Raw genomic sequence first — 22,406 nt, 5'->3', positions numbered from 1 at the left:
ATTCATTTCTTGCTTCAGGTGACGTGGCCAGAGTGAGCCCACTGGTGGACGTGCATCATGTGAAGCACGGAAAGTATTTATTTTTTATCTCCATTACAAAACAAGCAGTAGGTTTGAAACTTTCTCCGTATGTTCTGAGACGTGCTGCCATCTGACAGAAATTTTTCACCTTCGTGTATCTAAGCAGTTCTAGTCTGGGAATTCCCTTGTTATCTGCTACATAACTGCGTAGTGCAAGAACAACCTATGTGGCACCTGGCAAGAAACTCAGTCAGTGTGCTGCGTGGAACGTAGTATTGCGTGGCTCGGTGTGAATATTTTTCGCTCTCATAAGTTGTTTTGTTGGTACATAAATATCTCTTGTAATTTATTATTTTAATTCTACATGTAGCGTTTCCTATTTGTTGTGAACATGTCCAAAAGAATTTTAGATCTTCCTAGTGATGATATACGGGATATTCTTGAACTCAGTGAGGAAGATAGTTGCAGTGATTCTAGTTTAGATATTAATGGTGAAACTATCCCGCTATTAGGTGCTCCAAGCACGAATGCTTCTGTCGGAGTAGGCCTGCTGCCTAGATGCCATGGACAGGTGTCGAGTTCGAGCTCCGATGAGAGTAGCGAGTCAGAAAATGAGAGCGATTTGCCTCCTACTCTGCCTACTGACTGGAATGTAAGGGGATTTAGGAGAGCCCGATTTCCAGCTACATACCAAAGTGGAATTTAGGGCGAACTTTTAAATAAAAAAAGAACCGGACGAAATATTTGAGCATTCCATTGATGATGAACTGGGCGAACTTATTGCAGACCAAACTATTCTGTATGCTCAGCAGTCAATACAAGCGAGTATAGGAACAGCTAAAATGAAAAGAAGCCGGAAGAGGTATTGGGCTCCTACTAACAAGGAAGAAATAAAACTTTTATTTGGGATCTTTTTTCTTCAGGGTATAATTCAAAAGCCAAAGCTATCTCATTATTTTTCACGTAATAGATTGTTTGCTACACCCGTGTTTTATGGGACCATGTCTGAGAAACTTTTTTCCCTTCTGAAATTTTTAAATTTCTCAGATAATGAGGGTTACAATCAACAAGTATCCCCAAAACTCTACAAAGTGAAGCCAGTTTTAGACATTCTTGTTTTAGAAGTTAAAATTTCCTATTTGCCAGATGATCGTCTATCAATTGACGAAAGTTTACTCCTTTGGAAAGGTTGCTTGGGGTGGAAAATGTACATTCCGAAGAAGGAAGCTCATTTCGGGATGGAATCCTTCAAATTATGCGAGGCTAAAACAATATGTGTGGAATATCCTGTGGTACACAGGCAAGGAAACTGAGCTAGTAAATGTGGTTTGTGGGGTAAATATTTCTCAGTATACAAAGCCGTCGAAAGTTGTGTTTGCTCTAGCCAAACCTCTTCTAAATAAGGAATACCTCATAGCTCTAGATAATTATTACAGTAGCTCAGAACTCTTCGATCAGCTCAATGAGTTTCAGACAGACACTGTATGTAGTGTAAAATCTAACAGAAAAATCTTCCAAAGGACGTCATGAACAAAAAGTAGAAAAAAAGGGGAGGTGGCTTTTGCCTATAAAAAGAAACTCATGGCCTTGAAGTGGAAAGACAAGAGAGATGTCTGCATGCTGAGTAGCATTCATGACGCGGAAATGTGCATTATTCTAAACAAGAAAGGTGAAACCAAAGAGAAGCCGGTCATATGTATTGAGTACAATGACTCAATGGGAGGGGTGGACTTAACGGACCAGTGTATGGTGCCATACAGTACGGCGAGAAAAAGAATGAAGAAGTATTACCACAAGATTTTTAGACACCTACTGGACATAACAATGTTCAATGCTTTCGTGATATACATGAAACACAGCGGTAAATTCACTCAGCTGGAGTTTCGTATTCAGATTGTGCAGAAACTATTTCAGAAGTATGCGAACGCTACCCCTAACGCAGCCTTGCCAATTCAATCAGGGAGACCCGCACCCGTTGACTTTTCAACTCGATTCTTGGGAAGGCATTTTCCAGATTTCAGTCCAACCTCAAAATCAAGACTGCACGCAAATAAGAGATGCGTTGTTTACGTGGCAAAAGGCCAGCGGCGGGACACTCAATATTGTTATGTAGTATGCAATGTCACTTTGTGCCCCTCTCCTTGCTTCAGGCTATACCATATAGCTGAAGTATGAGCATAAATAGTGTTGAACAGTGTGGTGTAATTTTGTATAATGTGGTGACAAAATTGTGATGAATTAACTCAAGGATTATTCGCTGCCCTCTACAATGGCAAGTTATAGGCCTAGATGGTGAGTACACTTTTCTTTCAGGAAAATGTGATATTTGAGTGAATGTATCTTTATTATTTGGAGTATTTGATAATTTTTCAGTTGTGTGTTACTCATTTCAACGATGAATTAATATAAGCAACACACACAATACTCCGAATCGCAGTAAATATGAAATGGCACATATGCAATTTTTGCACTGACACTGGATGAAATGGATGAAATTTACACTGAAACGTAAAATTTTATGCTAAGTTTAACATAATATAATATTTAAGCGGGTGTAGGTTAGCAAAAACTATTTCTTTTTTAAAGAAAATTTTTAATGAAAATGATTCCCCACTATGCAGGAATTTCTCGTTTATGACCTCCCCACTTAACGGGTTAACTATGACTACGTCATCTTCGTCATGTGTTTATTGTGAAAGATTCTTTCGCTGCAGCCTGTATCTGCTGTGTGTGGCTGTTGTGGACTCTGACGCTATCTGTCAGTGAATAAACTTACTCGTCTCGTGTACGAACTCACCCGCCAGAGTGCACGTAATTCACCTGATGCTAGCGATTGTACAGTCGCCTTCTGAAAGCGGTTGTCTCCCATTAGACTAGGCTGAGAGAAAACGCATGTAGCCATGTCTCTGCTCCCATCGACCAAGATGAAGGAAAGTTCTGTAGGAGTCAGATGAATCCGATTTAAGAATCCTGTTTAAGGTTTATTTAATATATTTATTAATACTTTAAACATTTTGTAATGTAAATTTAGTAGTTACTATTGTTTATTTTTGTTAGTGATTACCAGTGCATAGGTCAGCATGGGTAAGTTACCATGAAATTCCTCACCACTCTTGTAAGTCTTTCTTCATCCATTCCCTTTTCCAGATCTCTCTTGGTAGGGTAGTGTACAAAAGTCCTCCAATTTACTCGATCTTTCCACCACTCCTGTTCTAGTACTTTATTATTATCGACTCCCGTATTTGCAATACAGTCAACAACAGAGCTCCTCCATCTCATTCTAGGCCGTCCCGTTGGCCTCTTTGTATTCTCTGTATCCATGAAAGTTCTCTTGGTATTCTCTTTCCTGGCGTTCTCATCATGTGTCAAAACCATTTTAGCTTTGTTATATTGATCTCTTCTCGAAGTTTACACACTCCCACGCTTCTCCTTATTTCCTCATTTCTTATTCTATCTTGTCTTGTCTTTCCCTTCTCAAGATCCTCATTTCAACTGCTTGTATCTTACTGTGGTTCCATTTAGTCAACGTCCAGGCTGCAGAAGCATATTTCAGAATAGGTTTATAATAGAACAAGTATAAAACCTTCTTGCACTTCATTGGCACATCTTTGTTCCATACAATGTCTCTCACACACTGGTAGAAACTTGCAGACTGCTGTATTCTTAAATCCATTGTCTGGCCAGTTAAATCTGCTGTGGTAATGGAGTAAACCATGCAGCCAGTGTCTCCACGCCGAGTGTTGGGCAGCGGTAAATACCCTGACCCACTATAAGGACCAACGGCTACGAGCGGAGGAGACCTTATAGAAGGGAAATGGGCCCTCAGTGGAGGATATGCCACTGAAAACCCATATCAACTGTAGCATCTGTACTCCAGAGGAGCGGCTGCAAAAGGTGTCTGTTCTCCATGTTAGGGGCGGCCTACAAGTTTCTTTGATGAAATTACCATTTGAATGTCACCAAAGCTTGTTTAACACCAATTGACAGAGTCCCTGCTTACGTCTGTACGATTGCCCTACACTGGTCAAGACTACAAGCAATTTATGAATTTGACAAATTTGAAGTTAAATATTTAATGTAGGACAAAATTCATAACCTACAATCAACAGTGCACATCAGTTTTGTCACTTTTATGGACAAATAGTATAATATTTAAACCTAACCTCAGTTGTTTTGAGAGTGTAAATATTCCAATTCCATACAGTATAATATGTGAAAAGTTACAGCAGTAGTAACAAAATGTTTGAATGTGTATACAACAAATAATTTGAAAACATTAAGCAATTCAACAGATTGTAAATGTATTGACATATTTTAAATATTAGAATAAGTTTTTAAAGTTGGACAAATAGTATAATATTTAAACCTAATCTCAGATGTTTTGAGAGTGTGTTAAGATTCCAATTCCATACAGTATAATGTGTGAAAAGTTACAGCAGTAGTAACAAAATGTTTGAATGTGTATACAACGAATAATTGGAAAACATTAAGCAAATCAACAGATTGTAAATGTATTGACATTGTATTTTAAATATTAGAATAAGGTTTTAAAGGTTGAAACTTAATAATTATTTTCAATAAGACGACATAATATACAAACATTTTAATATTTATTGTTTGTTTGCTAGTTGCTTTACGTCGCACCGACACAGATAGGTCTTGTGGCGACAATGGGACAGGGAAGGGCTAGGAGTGGGAAGGAAGCGACCATGGCCTTAATTAAGGTACAGCCCCAGCATTTGCCTGGTGTGAAAATGGGAAACCACAGAAAACCATTTTCAGGGCTGCCGACAGTGGGGTTCGAACCTACTATCTCCCGAATACTGGATACTGGCCGCACTTAAGCGACTGCAGCTATCGAGCTCGGTTTTTAATATTTAAGAGGTTTTTCAAAGCTTATTATGGATAAGTTTGTCAATGGCAAACCATAGGTGTAAGTTCTAAAACAATGTTATCATTTAACCTTGCAAGAATATTTATAGCTGAAGATGTGAAACATATCCTATGTTTTAATATTTAAGCAATAAAATAAGGATGAGATCCTAATTTTATAATTGCTTTTAATGTATTGAATAGGTGGATACAAAAGTTTTATTGTTCCTTCTATATCTGACCCCCAACCGACACGTACGTTCAAATTTCTTACGAAGAGTATCCACTTCAGTGTTGGACATGTGTTGTTTTTAAAATTAATATGACACAAAATTCTTTTCTTTTTAGACAAATATTTTAAATTGTTAAAAGTGATTTTAGCATGTGTTGTATATGTTATATCTCAACATCTTTGTTTTATAACAACTATTCCACAGTGTAATTACTTTTAAGAAATCACAGTTTAATTTTTATGAGTTATAAGTGATAATGTCCTCTGACCAATGCTTGTTTTAAGATTAAATAAGGCTGATGATGCCCAATAAAAGAAGGGCAAAACATGTCCCTTTAAATTTAGTAATTTCTATGTTTATTTAACCACTTAACTGTGGAATCAATTGTATTGAATAGGTGGGGTAATAAAAATACTCCTAACATAGTGAGATAGTTGAGGACTTCCCCACCCAGGTCTGTCTTTCACAGAGTACAGAAAATCCCCTACTCAGTTCAGAGCTCCTCCTCCGTGCAAGCTGCACCTGGACACGGAAGCAAAACAACATGACTCTTTATTTTTTTGCCAAACGACAAAAAATGACATTTTGTACTTCAAATGTTTTACCAATAATAGATGTTGTAATTTTTACATTTGCCTATAGGTCCCGCAACAAGAGCTAGCCAAAGAAAGCTGCGCAGAACATCGGCAGTGTTCGGGTGGGCTCGGTAGTAGCACTGCACGCCCCCCTCACTTCGCTAAATCGCCTTACTCCCAGCAGTTGTTAATGAACCGTCTGCGCTGGCGGTCTGGCCATCTGAACTGAGTGAAATCTCAGCGCGTGTGTGTAATGCCTTATTGTAGTTATAACCAGAGCCAGGACACATTACCCTATAGCATAATGATATTGTTGTACATGCAGAATCAAAAATATTGAATGAAATAACAATAACAAACAAAGAGATTAAGAATTATGTGATCATAAAATAGCAGTTAACTTACCCAATGGCTTGTTCTAGTCCGCATCTTCTGAAAGAGGTTGAAAGCTGCTCATATCGCCTTCACTGTCATCCGCGCTATCACTAACGCTATCATCCTCCAGATTAATGATTATGCTGTCTGATACTTCATCCATTATGTGATCGCTCGCAATGTACTTATTCTCAGTGTCGATTACGTGCCTACATCGACTCGACCATTCTTCTGCCCCAATTGACGCAATTCCTTCCATCAGCAATGTTCTTGCATCATCGAGTCTGAAAGTAACATTCTTTTGTGCTACATAATCTTTAACTTGAGCCCAAATCATTTCGATTGGGTTCAAGTCTGGATGGTATGGTGGTAGACGCAAAATCGTATGCCCATATGTAGCAAGTAGTGTGTCGATTTGATATGACTTATAGCGTGATTTATGGGATTTAATCAAAGCGTACAGTTGGGGTTTTATCATCTCTGTAGAAAACGGAATACCCTTATCAGTCAACCAATCCTGCATAACTGTTTTTCTGGATGATGATGTGGGTGCACGCTCACATTGGACATTATGGTACGAGGCATTATCAATCACGACTACAGAGTTGGGTGGCAAATTAGGAATTAATTTCTCTGTCAGATATTTCTCGTAGTTTCTATAGTTCATCTCATCGTGATAATTCCCTGTTGTTTGGTTGGATTTGAAAACCAACAAAGCATTTGGAATGAAACCTGCATCTGAACCGGCATGTACCACTATTAATTGTTGCCCTTTCGAGATAGGTGACTTCAGTCCATGAAGAGTACCGTCACTCCAAGCACTTGACTTGGTGTGCGAACTATGCAAATATGTCTCATCAGTGTAAACAATAGGCCTACCCTCTTGTCGGTACCGCTTTATGCTTTGTATGTACTGCACACGTAGGAGCCTTATGTCAGGCTTCTCCATAAGTATTCAACGCATGTCTTCTGTCTTCTGTCTTTCTCCATCGAAAACCTAGGCCTCGAACTATCTTGCTTAGTGTTCTTATGCAATCTTTAAACTGTATATCCTCTACCAGTTTCTTACGGATCTTTTCAAGCGTTGGTCTCTCGCCTTCGGTATTGTGAAAATTGTGAATCGTGCGCCTGACCGCGCATTTCTCAAAATCGTCTAATTCACACTTCTTGACAGACTTCGGTCTTCTCTTTCCAGGCGTTGAAAATGAATCCACTTCACCCCTTTCGATCTTCTTTGCGTCTCGTATTACATTCCCGCACGGACCTTTCCGACACACCCGTAGCTTCGGCCACTTTCTTTTGAATAGCACATAAGTTTCCAGTGGGGTGGGTTTCATTTTTCATGAATTTATACACATTATAAATAACTTCTCTAGTTTGACTGTGTAAAGTTTTAGCACTCCCTAATTTAGAACGAAACGGGGGCATCGCTACGTACACTGAATATCATACTACAACAAATTCACTTTCAGCTATGAAATATAAATAAAATATTAATAATACAAGCACACGCTTCTTGCTTCTTTTCAATACACGCTCGATAAAGAGCTTACACTGTGCCTCTCAGTGAGCGGTTGAGTAACAGTGAGCCCGGTAATCAGCATTCGGGCGACACACAGCAGCCCCGCAACGAGCTTAAACTTCGCCAACAGATATTGGTCTCTGCGCACGTTTGAGTTTCGGCAAGCTCTTGTTGTGCTTAGTATACTTTATTGATACAAGTGCTTATTGAATGTGTTCATTGTTTGACAGTATTGCTCTTTCTATTGTTTGACAATACAGTATTGCATTTTCAAACAGTATTGTGTGTTCTGTATGATTAAAAGTTTTGTTATGCATTAAAATGCACAAAATCATATTATGCATGTGAATTTGCCTATCCCGGATAATTAAGAATTTACTGTAGTATACAGACATTTTTTCTATGTTCTATTTTCTTCTTCCTTTAGCTTTCCTGTTCTATGAACCAGAAAAAGTACCAGCAATTTTCCATGCCATCAATGCTGATCACATGAGAATGTATGAATGCTTGAAGGAAAGTGGATTGAAGTGGATTGCAATCTTTCCACCACATTTCACAGGTAATAATTTGAATTGCATTGGAAATGTTATGCTGGGTATTACAAAATAGAGTTTGATGATATTGTAATTACCTTATACCTCAAGTACATTTTCCATTAAATTGAGAATGATAATTGGTACAAACAGAAGGGTACAGTGAGAGGTGGTTATTTTCAATGAAGAGTTACAGATTACATTATGAATTAACACATTAAATGAAGCAGCTTTGGTGGTGGGATCATGTGAGGCAGATTGAAGAGAATAGGTTACCTATGAGACAGTAGAATTGGTTTTTAATGATTTCAAGGTAAAAGGTATTGTAGCGGGAGGAGCCACTACGCTAGTTACAAATTAATAATAATAATAATAATCGTATGGCCTCAGCTACCATTTGCAGACATTTCGATTTGACGCCATCTGGCTGTCTGCTCGTCAATTTCGACGTTCCGTTTTACTCTAGGTCCGCTAGATGACAGACAGAGTAAACCGGATCTCTCTTGGGCGTCTATGGCTGAGATTTAATTAATTTTGTCAGGTAAATACCAAATGTATCACCAGAGATCTTTTACATGCCGACATCGTACGACATGGAGTGTCGAATGGACTTTTTTCCGCCCGTCAAAAATCCGACCACCTCTGCCGGGTTTGAACCCGCTATCTTGGGATCCGGAGGCCGACACTCTACCACGGATCCACAGAGGCAGCTAGTTACAAATTGAGGATTATGGAGATGATTACTTCATTCTCCGGGGCTTGTGAACTGGATACTGGTCAGCATACTAGTTTATAATGAAGATATATAATTATTGTGAGCAGTGTTGCACCTACTCTTTCCATGCCATGTGTCAGTTTTAAAACTTGAGTGTAGTGACATGTACAATATAATTTTAAAATGTAATGTAGTGACACTAGAACCATTCACTTAACTTTGGTTTTAAAATGTCCATAAATAAAATGAATTTACACTGATCAGCCAGAACATTATGACCATCTACCTAATAGCTGGTACCTTTGGCACGGATAACAGCGGTGACGTGTCTTGCATGGAAGCAATGTGGCTATGTTGGGTCGCTGGAGGGAGTTGGCACCACATCTGCACACACGCGCGTGCGCACAAGTCATGTAATTCCCATAAATTCCAAGGAGGGGGTGATGAGCTCTGACGTCACGTTCAGTGACATCTCAGATGTGTTTGATCAGGTTAAGATCTAATGGTTTCGTACATTGGATGGTACAGTGGATAGTTTGTAATAGGTTAAGATCTGGCAAGTTGGGGGGCCAGCACATCAGTTGCAACTCACCACTGTGTTCCTCGAACCATTCCATCACACTCCTGACCCTGTGACATGGCACGTTATCTTGTTGAAAAATGTCACTGCCGTTGGGAAACATGATCGTCCTGAAGGGGTGCATGTGGTCTGCAATTAGTGTACGATATTTCTCGGCTGTCATGGTGCCTTGTACGAGCTCACCTGGACCCATGGATATCCACGTGAACTTTCCCCAGAGCATAATCGAGCCTTCGCCAGCTTGTCTCCGTCCCGCAGTACAGTTGTCAAGGAGCTGTTCCCCTGTTGCCCATTTCAGCCTTAGTTGCCGATGTGCTGTTAACATTGGTACATGCATGGGTTGTCGGCTGCGTAGGTTCATCCTTACGAGTGTTTGGTGCACTGTGTGTTCAGACACATTTGTACTCTGCCCAGCATTAAAATCTGATGTTAGTTCTGCCACACTTTGCCACTGTCCTGTTTTACCAGTCTGTCCAGCCTACGACGTCCGACATCTTTAATGAGAGGTGGCTGCCCAATCCCTCGACGTTTGGATGTGGTTTCACCTTGGTTTTGCCAGTTGTTGAAGACACTCGCCATAGCACTCCTCGAACACCCGACAATTCATACTGTTTCAGAAATGCTCGTGCCGAGCATTCGGTCAAACTCAGATCGCATGCCTTCCCCATTCTACACACGGACAGTACGTTCACGGATACTACATGCAACGTACGTGTGTCTGACTGGCAGTCATTCTTCGTCAGGTGACATTGCTATTGCCTGGGTGGGTTTATATTGATAGTAGGTAGGTGATACTACATGCACCGGATTCGCACCCTCCCATCGGCCATGCAACGCTCTGCCACTGTGCCAACGTCCAGTGATGATGGTCACGTGCCCGTTTCAGCCGTAGTTGCCGATGTGCTGTTAACGTTGGCACATGCATGGGTCGTCAGTTGCAGAGGTTCATCCTTAGGAGTGTTCGGTGCACTGTGTGTTCAGACACGTTTGTACTCTGCCCAGCATTAAAATCTGATGTTAGTTCCGCCACACTTTGCCTCCTGTCCTGTTTCACCAGTCTGTCCAGCCTACGATGTCCGACATCTATAATGAGGGGTGGCTGCCCAACCCCTCGACGTTTGGACGTGGTTTTGCCAGTTGTTGAAGACACTCGCCATAGCACTCCTCGAACACCCGACAATTCGTGCCGTTTCAGAAATGTTCGTGCTGAGCCTCCGGGCCATCACAATCTGCCCTTGGTCAAACTCAGATCGTACGCCTTCCCCATTCTACACACAGACAGTTCGCTCGCTGATACTACATGCACTGTGTGTGTGTCTGACTGGAAGTCGTTCTTCGTCAGGTGATGCTGCTATTGCCTGGATGGGTTTATATTGATAGTAGGTAGGTGATACTACATGCGCCGTGTGTATGTCTGACTGGCAGTCATTCCTCATCAGATGACACTGCTATTGCCTGGATGGGTTTATATCAATAGTAGGTTGTGGTCATATTGTTCTGGCTGATCAGTGTACATTTTATATTCTAGTTGTAAGATTGTTTGTTAAAGAATCGAGATGAATCGTTTTCATATAGTCTGTGATTTTGGAGGTTAGCCACTTTGGATATCTTACTAGCTCCACGTAAAACATTCCTTTTCCTTAAATTGTTTAAGTAATAAAAGAGTTTAGCTCATTATATAACAAAGAAAGTTGAGATGAAAAATACATATAATGCATTGATTGGATCCTATGATAAAAAGGGAACAAATCAAGGTTAATTTGGAGTTCAAAGAAAAAAAATACTGAATTAATAGTTTATCAAAGGTGTATTGTGATAGAAAATTGCAAAGGCCATATATATAATTTTGAACAGGGGAGTGATAAAAAAAAAAAAATTAAGATGAGAATATATATATATATATGAATATCTGTCCTTTAAGTTGTTGTAAATCTCATCGACATATGATATTTTGTTTGTTAATACGTCAAGATGGCACATTAAGCTTCCCTTATTTGTGAGTCGCTTCAAATTGACCAACACGTTACAAATCTGTAGACATGTAAAGCATTAGGAAGATCTTATTTCAGTCTCTTTTGTATTTCATTTAGCTATTTTGCTGTAAATTATGAATTTCTCTTTCTGGTATTTTCTCTAAATCGTCATCTTTGTCATCGGCAGTTACTCGTTTCTGAGTTTACAGATTTCCTTGCTAATAGCCCACTTCAATTCACAACAGTTTAAACTTCCGGTGACTGTACAGGCCAATTCTTGCGTAGAACATACGTCCACACATTGTGCAGCTGAGGGACGAGAGAGATCTTGGCTGGGTTTGGCGAAGTTTGCGTTCCTGTCGCTTAACATCTTCATCTGTGTGGCGTTCTTGTTCGAAGTGTTTAACTGAGGCACAGATACTTTGCCGCCATAGTAAATGGTCCTTGGCAAGTGTTTCCCAGGTTTGTGGGTTTATTTCTGCCATCTTTAAGGTTTGTTTCAGTTGGTCTTTGAAACGTCTCAGGGGGCACCCCGTGGGCTTGAACCGGAGCCAACCGGAGGCGATGGCCAACGACCAATGCTTCTACACTCTTAGCACATGTTTTCTCGAGAACTTCAACATTAGAGACATAGTTTTCCCACTTGATGTTCATGATGGAGTGTAGCTTTTGCTGCTGATAGCACTCTAGCTTTATAATGTCACGGTGGTGTAAGATCCACATTTTACAGCCATAGAGAAGTGTAGAGATGACTACAGCCTGGTACACCATTAGTTTTATGCGAATTGTAAGGTTTTTATTCCTGAAGACTCTTTGTGATAGTCAACCAAAGGCCACATTGGCAGCACGAAGTCTGTTTTCCACATCCTGTTCTGAAGTACAGGTCTTTGACAAGATACTCCCAAGGTAAGTGAAGTGGTATACTTGTTCTTTTCTGGTGTTTGAGATGGTAATGTTAAATTCTGGGATATTAGTCCCTGGTGCAGGCTAAGCAAGTACCTTGGTTTTTCTGGCATTGATGGTGAGGCCAGTTGACTGACTGTTGCAGTTCCTCAGGTGTAAGAGCCAGTTATGCGGTATCTTCAGCATACTGCATTTCAGTTACCCTTGTGACACTGGTATGTCTTTATGAGTGAAGTCTGGCCAAGTTGAAGAGGCCGCCAGATACAAGACAAACAGAGTTGGAGCAAGTACACAACCCTGCTTCAATCCATGTGTCATTGGGAATGATTTGGAGAAGTTGTTTTGATGGAGAATCTGTCCAGTCATACCATCATGAAGTGCTTGCACCAGGCCCACAAAATGCTCAGGACAGCCAAAGAATCTCAGAACTGCCCACATAGCGAGTCTTGGAACAGGTCATAAAACACAAAATAGGCTTCTGTTATTCTCTGCATTTCTCTTGCAATTGCCTTGCACAGAAGATCATGACAACAGTACCTCAGAGACCACATTGAGACTCTGGTAGAGTCCTCTCAGAGATGAATTGCAGGCGGCTAAGCAGGATCCTTGCAAGAGGTTTACCTACAGTGGATAATAGAGAAATTCCATGATAGTTGTCACATATACTAGGGTCACCTTTCAGGAAAATAGTGATAATATAGGCATTTTTGAGATCGCCGGATACTTTTTGGGTTTCCAAATTGAGAGGAAGAGGGTGAAGATCCTCGTTTTTAGGGGTAAACCTCCACCTTAAATTCGTTCCAGAGGGATGTTGTCTGGTCCAGGTGCTTTCCTAGGTTTCAGCCTATCAAATGCTACACAGAATTCCTGATAATTTGGTAGCATCGCCTTCCATGGTTGAGGGGAAAGTTGTGGCACATGCCATAAAAAGTCATCGGCAGCAGTGGAGCTTCGGTTTAAAAGAGTGGAGAAGTGTTCCATCCAGCGCTCCAGGATGTCACTACCGTCTTTAAGGATGTTAGCACCATCAACTGTTTTCAGAGTTCGAATTGAAGATCAAGGTGGACCATAGATCTCTTTCATTCCCGCGTAGAACTTCCGCAAGTCTCTGGCATCAGATAGTCTTTGGAGTTCTAGAGCCTTCTCCTGCCACCAGTTGTTCTTCATTTCTCTTATTTGAGTCTGAGGTTTCTGTTTCAGATCTTGAAACACAGTTTTCTTCACACTGGATGATGGATCTTGAAGAAGTGATAGGTAGTCTTCCTGTTTCGCACTGATAAGGCTCAGAATTTCTTCATTGTTGTCCTCGAACCAGTTTTGCCCCTATCTTTCCTCGTAGCCGATGATTTCCTCAACTGAGTGTTGACCATTCTTGCCCCACTTCATTTGTGCATACTGGATTGCTTGCCAATCGGTTCATGATCGCATTTTGGAAGTCTGACTATGTGGATTTATCTGAGAGTTTGAAAGTGGCAAACTTGCGTCGGGGCTTAGTTGGGTGATGCACAGTTGGTTTCCGATGGAAGGATATTCTGAGTCGACAGATCAGAAGTTTGTGATCTGTCAATCATCAATACTCCTCGCAGTCTTAGTGATGAGAACATCTTTTTTTTTCACACTGTCTGCTGTTGACGCAGTCGAGGATGTGCCAGTGCTTAGATCGTGGGTGCATCCATGTGGTCTTGTAATGGTTAGGTAGGCAAAACTGAGTGTTAGTGATGAACAGTTCGTGTTCTGCACACAGGCCAAGAAGTAGCAGACCATTGGCATTGCAATTACCAATAACATGTTTGCCCATTACACTTCCCCACAACCGATTATCCCTTCCCACTCTGGCATTGAAGTCTCTAAGCAGTAGCAGCAGTCTGATGGTGCTATCTTGGTGATGATGGAGTTCAGCTGGTGGTAAAAATTGTTCTTAGTTTCTTCATCAGCTTTCAGGGTGGGGGAATATGCAGAGATGAGTGTAATGAACCTATCTCCGGAGAGTGGTATACGGAGTAACATGAGCCTTTCACTGAATGCAATGGGTGTGAGCTGATATTTACCAGTTTTGTCTTAACTGCAAATCCAAACCCATGAATGCGATTCTCTCCATCCTCCTTTCCTTTTCAAAAGACGGTATAGCCCAATCCATACTCAACGATCTTCCCTTCATCTGATAGTCTAGTTTTGCTCAGTGCAGCAATGTCTATGTTTAATCTAGCAAGCTCAAGGGTGATGAGAGCTGTTCTTCTCTCTGGTCTGTCACTATTGTCGTTATCAAGCAATGTTCTGAGATTCCAGGATCCAATTATAATTTTACGTTCATCTGCCACATTTCGACCGCATGTGGGGTTACCCGCTGGGTGCATCTGCCCAGTCAGGCGAAAGAGTGACTTCCGATATTTAGCCCACATTTTTTAGGGCCTTCCCCATTTGGGATGCAGCGGTGGTCCTATATAGGCCTGCCCAGACACAGACGCAGGACTGAATTCTTGAGTAGACAGCGGGTCTCGTGAAGACGACCATCACACAATTGTTTACAATTAATAATTTGCTAAAAAGCAAATAAAAAGTATCAAAAAGGTGGAAGATTTTCAATTATTGTAACTCTCTGTGATTAGAATTTGATACGGAAAATGAAGCTGATTACTTGCAATCATCACACATCTGCCGCCAACGTCCAGGTCCACACTAGAGGCTCCCAGTTTACCCAAAACCTGCCTCCACCATCCTTGCCCCATTGCTGTTGGACTTGATCGAAGTGAAGAAAGTAGCAGGAAAAGTGCCACTGGCACGGATTTGTTTAAGGAGGATCCCGACTTGCCAGGAAGTGACCCTCACACTATGGTCTCAAAGCCATATCCTGCAGCACATGTGAAATGAGACGTAGAGGGTTAGGCACCAAGATTGCAACGGACTGCCGCAGACTCCAGTTATGAATGAGTAGCGCCTTCACAGCATGACCTCATCTGCCTCCACAACCGTTGGGAACCAAAGTGAGAGATTCCTCCTCTGCTTGTTTGCCTCCACTGAGGGGACCATCACCCCCCCCCCCTAAGGGAGCTCATCCGCCCGAAGCAGTGGGGCCTCTTTAGGGAGTCAGGTTATTTACTGCCGCCCAACACTCGGTGTTACCAGTTTTACATCAGGGTGCCAGACCAGCCATTCCTCCTCCTTTCTCATTTCGAACTTGGGACAGTCAATAGCGGAGTTATTTCTTTAGATAAATATTATTTAATGGTACAAGTTTATGATTTTCTAGTACCATATCATATACCATTTATTAGATATAGAAAAAACATATGATGGTGTACCCAGAGAGAAGGTTTGGGAAACCATAGTTAAAAAGAGACTCTGAAGAGAAATGTAAATGGTGCAAGCAATGTACTACAGCTGTGTTTAGGAGAGTACTGACCCTAGTTGGAAAGACAGAATGGTTTAGGAATAAGACTGGATTAAGACAGGGAAGTGTGCCGTTACCTCTTGTGTTTATTATGGCCATGGACGAAATTGTAAAGGAAACAAAGGAAGCCTGTGGAGATAAAGATGATGTTGTGATCTGGGGAAAGGACAGCAAAGAAGTGCAACAAGAAATAGATGTACTGAACGGAAAAATTGAGAAGTTTGGCATGAAAATCAGTACAGAGAAAAGCAAGACTATGGTGATGTTGAGGGGGTAAAGGCAAGGAAAGGGTACTGTGAAAATTGGAAGTTAAAGTCTGGAACAGCTTTAAATACCTGGGAAGTGAAATGCAAAATGCTAGGGTGGACATGGAGATTAGCAGGAGGGAACAGCAGAGCAATGCATTCTACCAAAGTGTAAGAAAACTTGTTTGGAGCAAAGAAGTACCAGGCCGGGCTGAGTGGCTCAGACGGTTGAGGCGCTGGCCTTCTGACGCCACCTTGGCAGGTTAGATCCTGGCTCAGTCCATTGGTATTTGAAGGTGATCAAATACGCCAGCCTAGTGTCGGTAGATTTACTGGCACGTAAAAGAACTCCTGCGGGACAAAATTCCGGCACCTCGGCATCTCCAAAAGCCGTGAAAGTAGTTAGTGGGACGTAAAGCAACTAACATTATTATTAAGAAGTACCAAGGAAAAGTAAAGAGATAATGTACAAAATGTACTATGTACCCCTACTGACTTATGAGGCTGAGACTTGGACTTTGACTAGCAGGCAAGAGAGTAGAATTCAAACCAGTGAGATGAAATTCCTAAGAAGTGTGATAGGAAAGACAAGGAGGACAGAGTGAGAAATGAAGATATTAGGAAGGAAGTTGGGATAGGAAAGCTAAATGAGAGAGTAGAAAAGAATAAACTAAGGTGGTTTGGACATGTAAAGAGGATGGAGGGGAATAGAATTCCAAGACAGATGCTGGAGGCAAAGTGCAAGGGTAAAAGAGCAAGAGAAAGACCTAGAACAAGATGGATTGAATTAGTGAAGAGCAGCATAAGATGATGAAATTTAGACTGGGACAAGATCGTGGAAGAGGAATGGTGAAAGAAAAGAGGAAGATGGAGAAGTGCCATAAATACCCCGACCCGGCAGGAGCCGGATGAGGGGAAATGGTGATGATGATGATGGTGGTACAAGTTTATAATATTGACATTTATTTGATTAGATAGTTGAAATTGTTCGCTTATGATGCATTCTTGCTTCTGTGTTTGAAGGATTATAATTCTGGTCTGCTAAATTAGTAAGTTGAGATCTAGGATCTTAAATATGTGAATTGAAACATGATGCCTTAAGAATATTAATGATAAGTTTTGACTGGATGTGAAACTTTCTATCTCAGAAATCCATGCATAGAAAAGAGTCACATTATTGTAAATCGCTTGTTAGGTAATCTTCAAATGTTGAAATAAGCAACAGTGTTGAGGAAGAAGGAACCGCCGTCATAATTAATTTCCCTTTTCCAGTTGACACCCGGTGGGGGCAAATATGTTTTCTCTCCACTTCGTCCTGTCTCTCTAACATTCCTCATCCAACACTGTATTCCAGTCCAGGTTCTGTTGTCCTATGCTGTTCTTCACGGAGTCTATCCATCGTAATCTTGGTCTCTTTCATCCTCTCTTCCCTGTGTCATTTAGTTTTTGCACATTTAGCTCTTTTCGCATGTCTTTATTTCTCACTCTGTTTCTCTGTCTTCTGTACCATCCTCTTCAGGGTTCCTTTCAGCTGCCTGTACTCTACTCTCATCTCTGTCATTGTTCACATTTCTGCTGCATATGTCATTATAGGTAAGTAATATCCCTTGTACATTACTTCTTTAGCCTTCATGGGTCTTCTTCTTCTCTTCCTCATGGGGCCTCTAAATATTAGTTCCTAATTAGCATCGACCTCTAACATCTTTTGCTACCATGTTTTTCCTTCGTTAAATGATATACTGGATGGGCACGGAGGGGCTAGCTGGGCTGTCCCGGCAATGAGCAATATAGAGATCCCAGGCCTGATGTTTGGAGACGATATTCTGTTAATGACGCAGACTAGGGGGGGGATTGCAGAAAAGTTTGGTTAAATTTAGCGGATTACGCAAATAAGTGGTCGTTGAAAATTAAATGTAACAAATCGAAGGTGATGATTATAAGTGAGAGGAAGAGGGAAAAAAAAGTAAGGGAATGGAGGATCCAGGGGGCGAGAATAGAGGAAGTGCTACTAAATACCAAAGGAGGATTGGATGATCACATCAAGAGATGCAAACTGAGAGGGGTTGCAACTCTCGCTGCAATAAAAATTCTAGTTGCTAAATACCCAGGGGTAAGCTATAAAATATTGAGGCTAGTGCTAAAAACATTGGTCCTAAGCAGAGCGTTATATAGGGTTGAATTATGGGGATTAGAAAAGAAAAGGGTTAGCCTGAACCAAATAATACATAAATTCAGCAAGGTTGTTATGAGATTACCGCAATGTACAGCCAAATCTTATGTGGAAAGGTTATCGAGGTAGATTGCATTAAAAGAGTATTAAATTATTGGTCTAGACTGAGAAGGGGCGGAGGCGGTATTTTGCTGCAGGAAGCATATAAACAAGAACTGGAAGGAATGTATGATGACTGTTGGCTAGCAAAAATTAAAAATTATGTTGAAAATTTGGGTATGGGATATATTTGGCGGGAGGGATGGAAGGAGAAAAATAACAGAATGCAGAGGACCCTGACAATGAGAATTAAGGACATACAGATGCAGAAATGGTTGGAAGAAAGTAGGGAAAGGCCTTCGCTCAGCCTATTCTACAAGGTCTACCAGATCTCTAATTTTAATATAAGATTCGGGGAAGGAAGATTAAAGGGTGGGATATTATGGTGGCTGATGGGACTGCACAAAATAAGGGATGGATTATGAGCAAAAAAAGCTCACAATGCATCCTCTGCGAGGAGAAGTCTGATGATCTGCATTTACTGTGTGCTTGTACAGGGACAGAGAAGCTAAGGGCAAAGTTTCTAAATTTGAAGCAACGAGAAAGGTGTAGGCAAAAAGATGAGCAAAAAATTACAGTGTGGATAGCGAGCCAGTGGAGAAACGATAGCGGCATGAATAAGTTCCTATGCGCAGTTAAAAAGCTATGCCTAAGGAAAGTGAGAAGTAGTATATGATGTAATAACCTGGAATGTAAACAGAGGAGTAGCCAGCATAAGTAGGTTACTAGTCGATTGGCACTCAGCAATTTAAAAAGTTATAATAACGTCGGCGTGGAGTGATAATTCTACCAGACACGCTGACAGGTCTTTACATGGTTGCTCCATCTTTCCTCTTTCACTATTTTTTGTCTTAGCATTGTGTAGTTTACTTTAAGATTTATTCGGGTATGTTACGTAGCCTTAGTAGATTACATAACATTCCCCAGTCATTAGGTTAGCACCAGACCTTACTCAGAAGTGAACACTTCAGGTAGGAGCGGTTTTCATTTTACTATCATCCCTAATAGTGCATATATAGGCCCGTGAGCAGCCTCACGTTGGCCGGTAATTTCTCCATTAGTTCAAAATCCATACTGTCTCATGAAAAGCCTCACATCTCCTGGTGAAATAAAAATGAAACGGCGTATGGCTTTTAGTGCCGGGAGTGTCCGAGGACAACTTCGGCTCGCCAGATGCAGGTATTTCGATTTGACGCTTGTAGGTAATCATCGTTCATAGTTCCTTAAGGCTAAGCGGCGTAGTTGAGTCCTTTTTTCAAGGCCGAGGTAGTAGGTTCACTGAGTGGCTTATCAGTGAGAACATATCCGTCACACCAAGAATCAAAACAGATTTTTCAGCAGTAGCCAAGCATTCCTATGAAACAACACATGGAATATCTTTTGACAAGACCAAGATCCTAGCAGCTATCCCTTGGAATCTGGAAAGGAAAATCCACGAAGCTATCGAAATCAAGAAACATCCAGACAATACGAATTTAGAAGAAGGATATAAAATCACTAATTCTTGGTTGCTTATCATACATAGATTAAGACATACAGACCACAACATAACCACGCAGGTCAAACCTATTACATAACAGCACGGGCAAGCCCCACTACCCGGCTGTGACCCATACCTTCCAGAATTTTCACGAAAAAGCCAGGGGGACTTACGTCGGCCAGAAAGGCTAGGATATTATAGACCAAGGTCAGGAACCCCTCTTTGTAGTGTGATTGCTGCCTGGGAGACTGATTACCTCAGATCGAGTAGGAGTATTTCAGTCGCCTTGACAAAGGATACTGCAAAGTATTTGAAATGTTGGCAAACTGTATGTAATGTACAGAAAACAACAACATGGTTTATCCCGGAAAATAAACTAAATAATTCTACACACCGTAGAAGCTTCAATTCTACGATAAGAAAAACCTTCTTGGCCACTGACGCTGAGACCTCAATGTTTGGCCCTTTGAAATATCATGTCCTTGTTTCACCTTTTTCTGCATGCACTGGCATCTGTTGTTGTCGTATTTTCCTATCTGTCTTCCTTGCTGTCTATCATATCCTCGATACACTTATTCATTGCATTTCCTTTAATTAATACTAGATAGTTCTATAAGCAATTGGTTATAATTTTCTGGCTGCAGTATTCATGATTTTTGCTCCATGTAAGGAGCCCGAGACATTGTTGGGAACATCTCAGATGCCCTTAAGGAAGTCTATTTGACTACCTGTTTGGGTGACGTGTCTGTACTGTTGTGTCATAAGAAAAAATATAATTAGACAGTTGTTGACCCTGTGATGATTATAATGTGACTTGTTTTGTGAAAGTAAGACCTAAATGGTCTGAATATTTCCTAACAAATGCCCAGTTTTAAAGTGTAATCTGCATGAAATTAAATTTGGTTTCTTCTTAGGTATCTAATCTTGTTTACTAATAGGTATTGAGTTAGACCTAAATAGATAGATATTTTTTCACAATGCTAGGATTAATTTTTATAGTGCAATCTTGTATTTTATTTATTTATTTATTTATTTATTTATTTATTTATTTATTTATTTATTTATTTATTTATTTATTTATTTATTTATACTTCCCTAATTTTTATTAATATCTCTCCTTCCAATCTTATGTAATACTCATAAATTGAAATTTTATCACAATATTTTTTTTTTCTTTTTTCATTTTAGACGAGCCCAGTGGAAAGTATACAGTCAAACATGACAGCTCTCCAGGACGTATGATCTCCAAGAAGGATCTCGGTGCTTTTATGGTAGAATGTCTCTCCAATCCTGAACATTATAATAAAGTATGTGGTATAGCTCAAGATAAAACTGAGGTATAAGAAAAGACATTAAAGTGATAACCTGGCAAGCTTTGTCCATTCCTGTTGTTTCTGAAATTAAACATGGGTAATGAAATGTGTGCATCTAGTTACGCTTAAAATAATGTTTATTTTGAAATAGCATACAGAGTCACATTTTTATAGACTGCTAAACATGTATCAACAAAGTAAAAAGAATAAATAGAATTTATATGTATATATGTTACATCACATTCTCTCATAATTTTTTTAAATTAAATCCTTTCTCATAAATGTTTTTGTATTTTTGGATGGCAAGGTAATGGATATTTGTGAAGGAGGAGGAGGTGGTGGTGGTGGTGGTGGTGGTATGGGGATATTATGGGCACTTATGGAAGATGTTTTTGGTATATTTGGCTTAGTACAAGTTTTAGTTGATAAGTGTCCACTTGATGTTGTATAATATCCATATATAGTAACTGGAGCGCACTCTGCATAGCCTAATTTCTTATAAAACCCTTGCTGATCGTGAGTTGAGAGGAACACAGTTTGCATTCCTAGGCTGAAATGAAAAATAATTAAGAATTATTAAAAGTAGTATATGAATAAACTGAACTAAAGCTGTATCTAAGAACGGGAGATGGGCTATGCAGGTGTTACAGAGGTGATTTGGTAGGAACAAGGAAGAATGGTGGAATGCAAAGGTTAGAGACAGAATAATAAGTTAATTACCATACATTGATTCATATTTAGGATGAAAGAGGCATTGGGATATAATTCTTAGTTTTTGAAGCTTCAAGTGAAGGGCATGAAATCAATCTGGTGAGTAGGGTTTGGAAGTTTGACCTAAAGAAGTACACAATATGCAAACAAATATGCCCTAAAAACTAGCTAAATATGGCCTAAAAAAGATAATATATGACATGCATTTCTGGGATAGGTAGCAGGTATTAGAGTAGTGTATTACTAACATTAAACATCTTAAGTGCCAAAACATGATTGGCGATAATACATCAGACAAATTTAATTATACAGACAAGGAGCTACATTACGTTAAAACATCTTCATTCAGTATTATAGCCTCGAGGTGTATTTTTCGCTCAATTTTTCCAAATAAAGAACCAAAAAACAAACTGGCATGCTTTATGGAATCTGTCGGCGTAAGTTAGAAGACTGCCTAACAGACATGCTCTATTGGGGGAAATATCTAATTCCCTCCTTGGGAACTTAGAATTTCCATAACAGAAAGTTTATCGAGTTCATTATCGTACGCACCTCTTTACTGCCACTACTTTAACTCCACGCACTTTACTCGTTCGCTGCAGAACTACAAGTGTGACCAATCTGTTGAAATTCGTTGGTAGTGAAAGGGGAAGGAAGCTGTAACTGGACACGTCAAGGATGAACTACGCAAGGGATAA

The 22,406-nt window shown here is 40.3% G+C and overlaps 2 protein-coding genes across 2 annotated transcripts in view; one reads left to right on the top strand and one right to left on the bottom strand.

The window, feature by feature from the left end:
* Positions 1 to 21,223, top strand: part of LOC136858380 (flavin reductase (NADPH)) — a 95,555-nt gene extending 74,332 nt beyond the window's left edge. Inside the window, exons 4-5 of the mRNA XM_067137881.2 lie at positions 8,026 to 8,157; positions 20,873 to 21,223. Coding sequence (XP_066993982.1) covers positions 8,026 to 8,157; positions 20,873 to 21,027 — 287 coding nt within the window. The 3' untranslated portion in view covers positions 21,028 to 21,223. The remainder of the gene's footprint in view (positions 1 to 8,025; positions 8,158 to 20,872) is intronic.
* Positions 21,224 to 21,255: 32 nt separating this feature from the next.
* The window catches only part of Naa80 (N-alpha-acetyltransferase 80), a 155,869-nt gene continuing 154,718 nt past the window's right edge, over positions 21,256 to 22,406 (bottom strand). The window contains exon 5 of the mRNA XM_067137880.2: positions 21,256 to 21,547. Within this exon, the coding sequence (XP_066993981.2) occupies positions 21,256 to 21,547 (292 nt within the window). The remainder of the gene's footprint in view (positions 21,548 to 22,406) is intronic.

This window comes from Anabrus simplex, chromosome 1 (genome assembly GCF_040414725.1).
Source record: "Anabrus simplex isolate iqAnaSimp1 chromosome 1, ASM4041472v1, whole genome shotgun sequence".
In the NCBI taxonomy this organism is placed as follows: Eukaryota; Metazoa; Arthropoda; class Insecta; order Orthoptera; family Tettigoniidae; genus Anabrus; species Anabrus simplex.
This window is presented reverse-complemented; position numbering and strand designations above follow the sequence as displayed.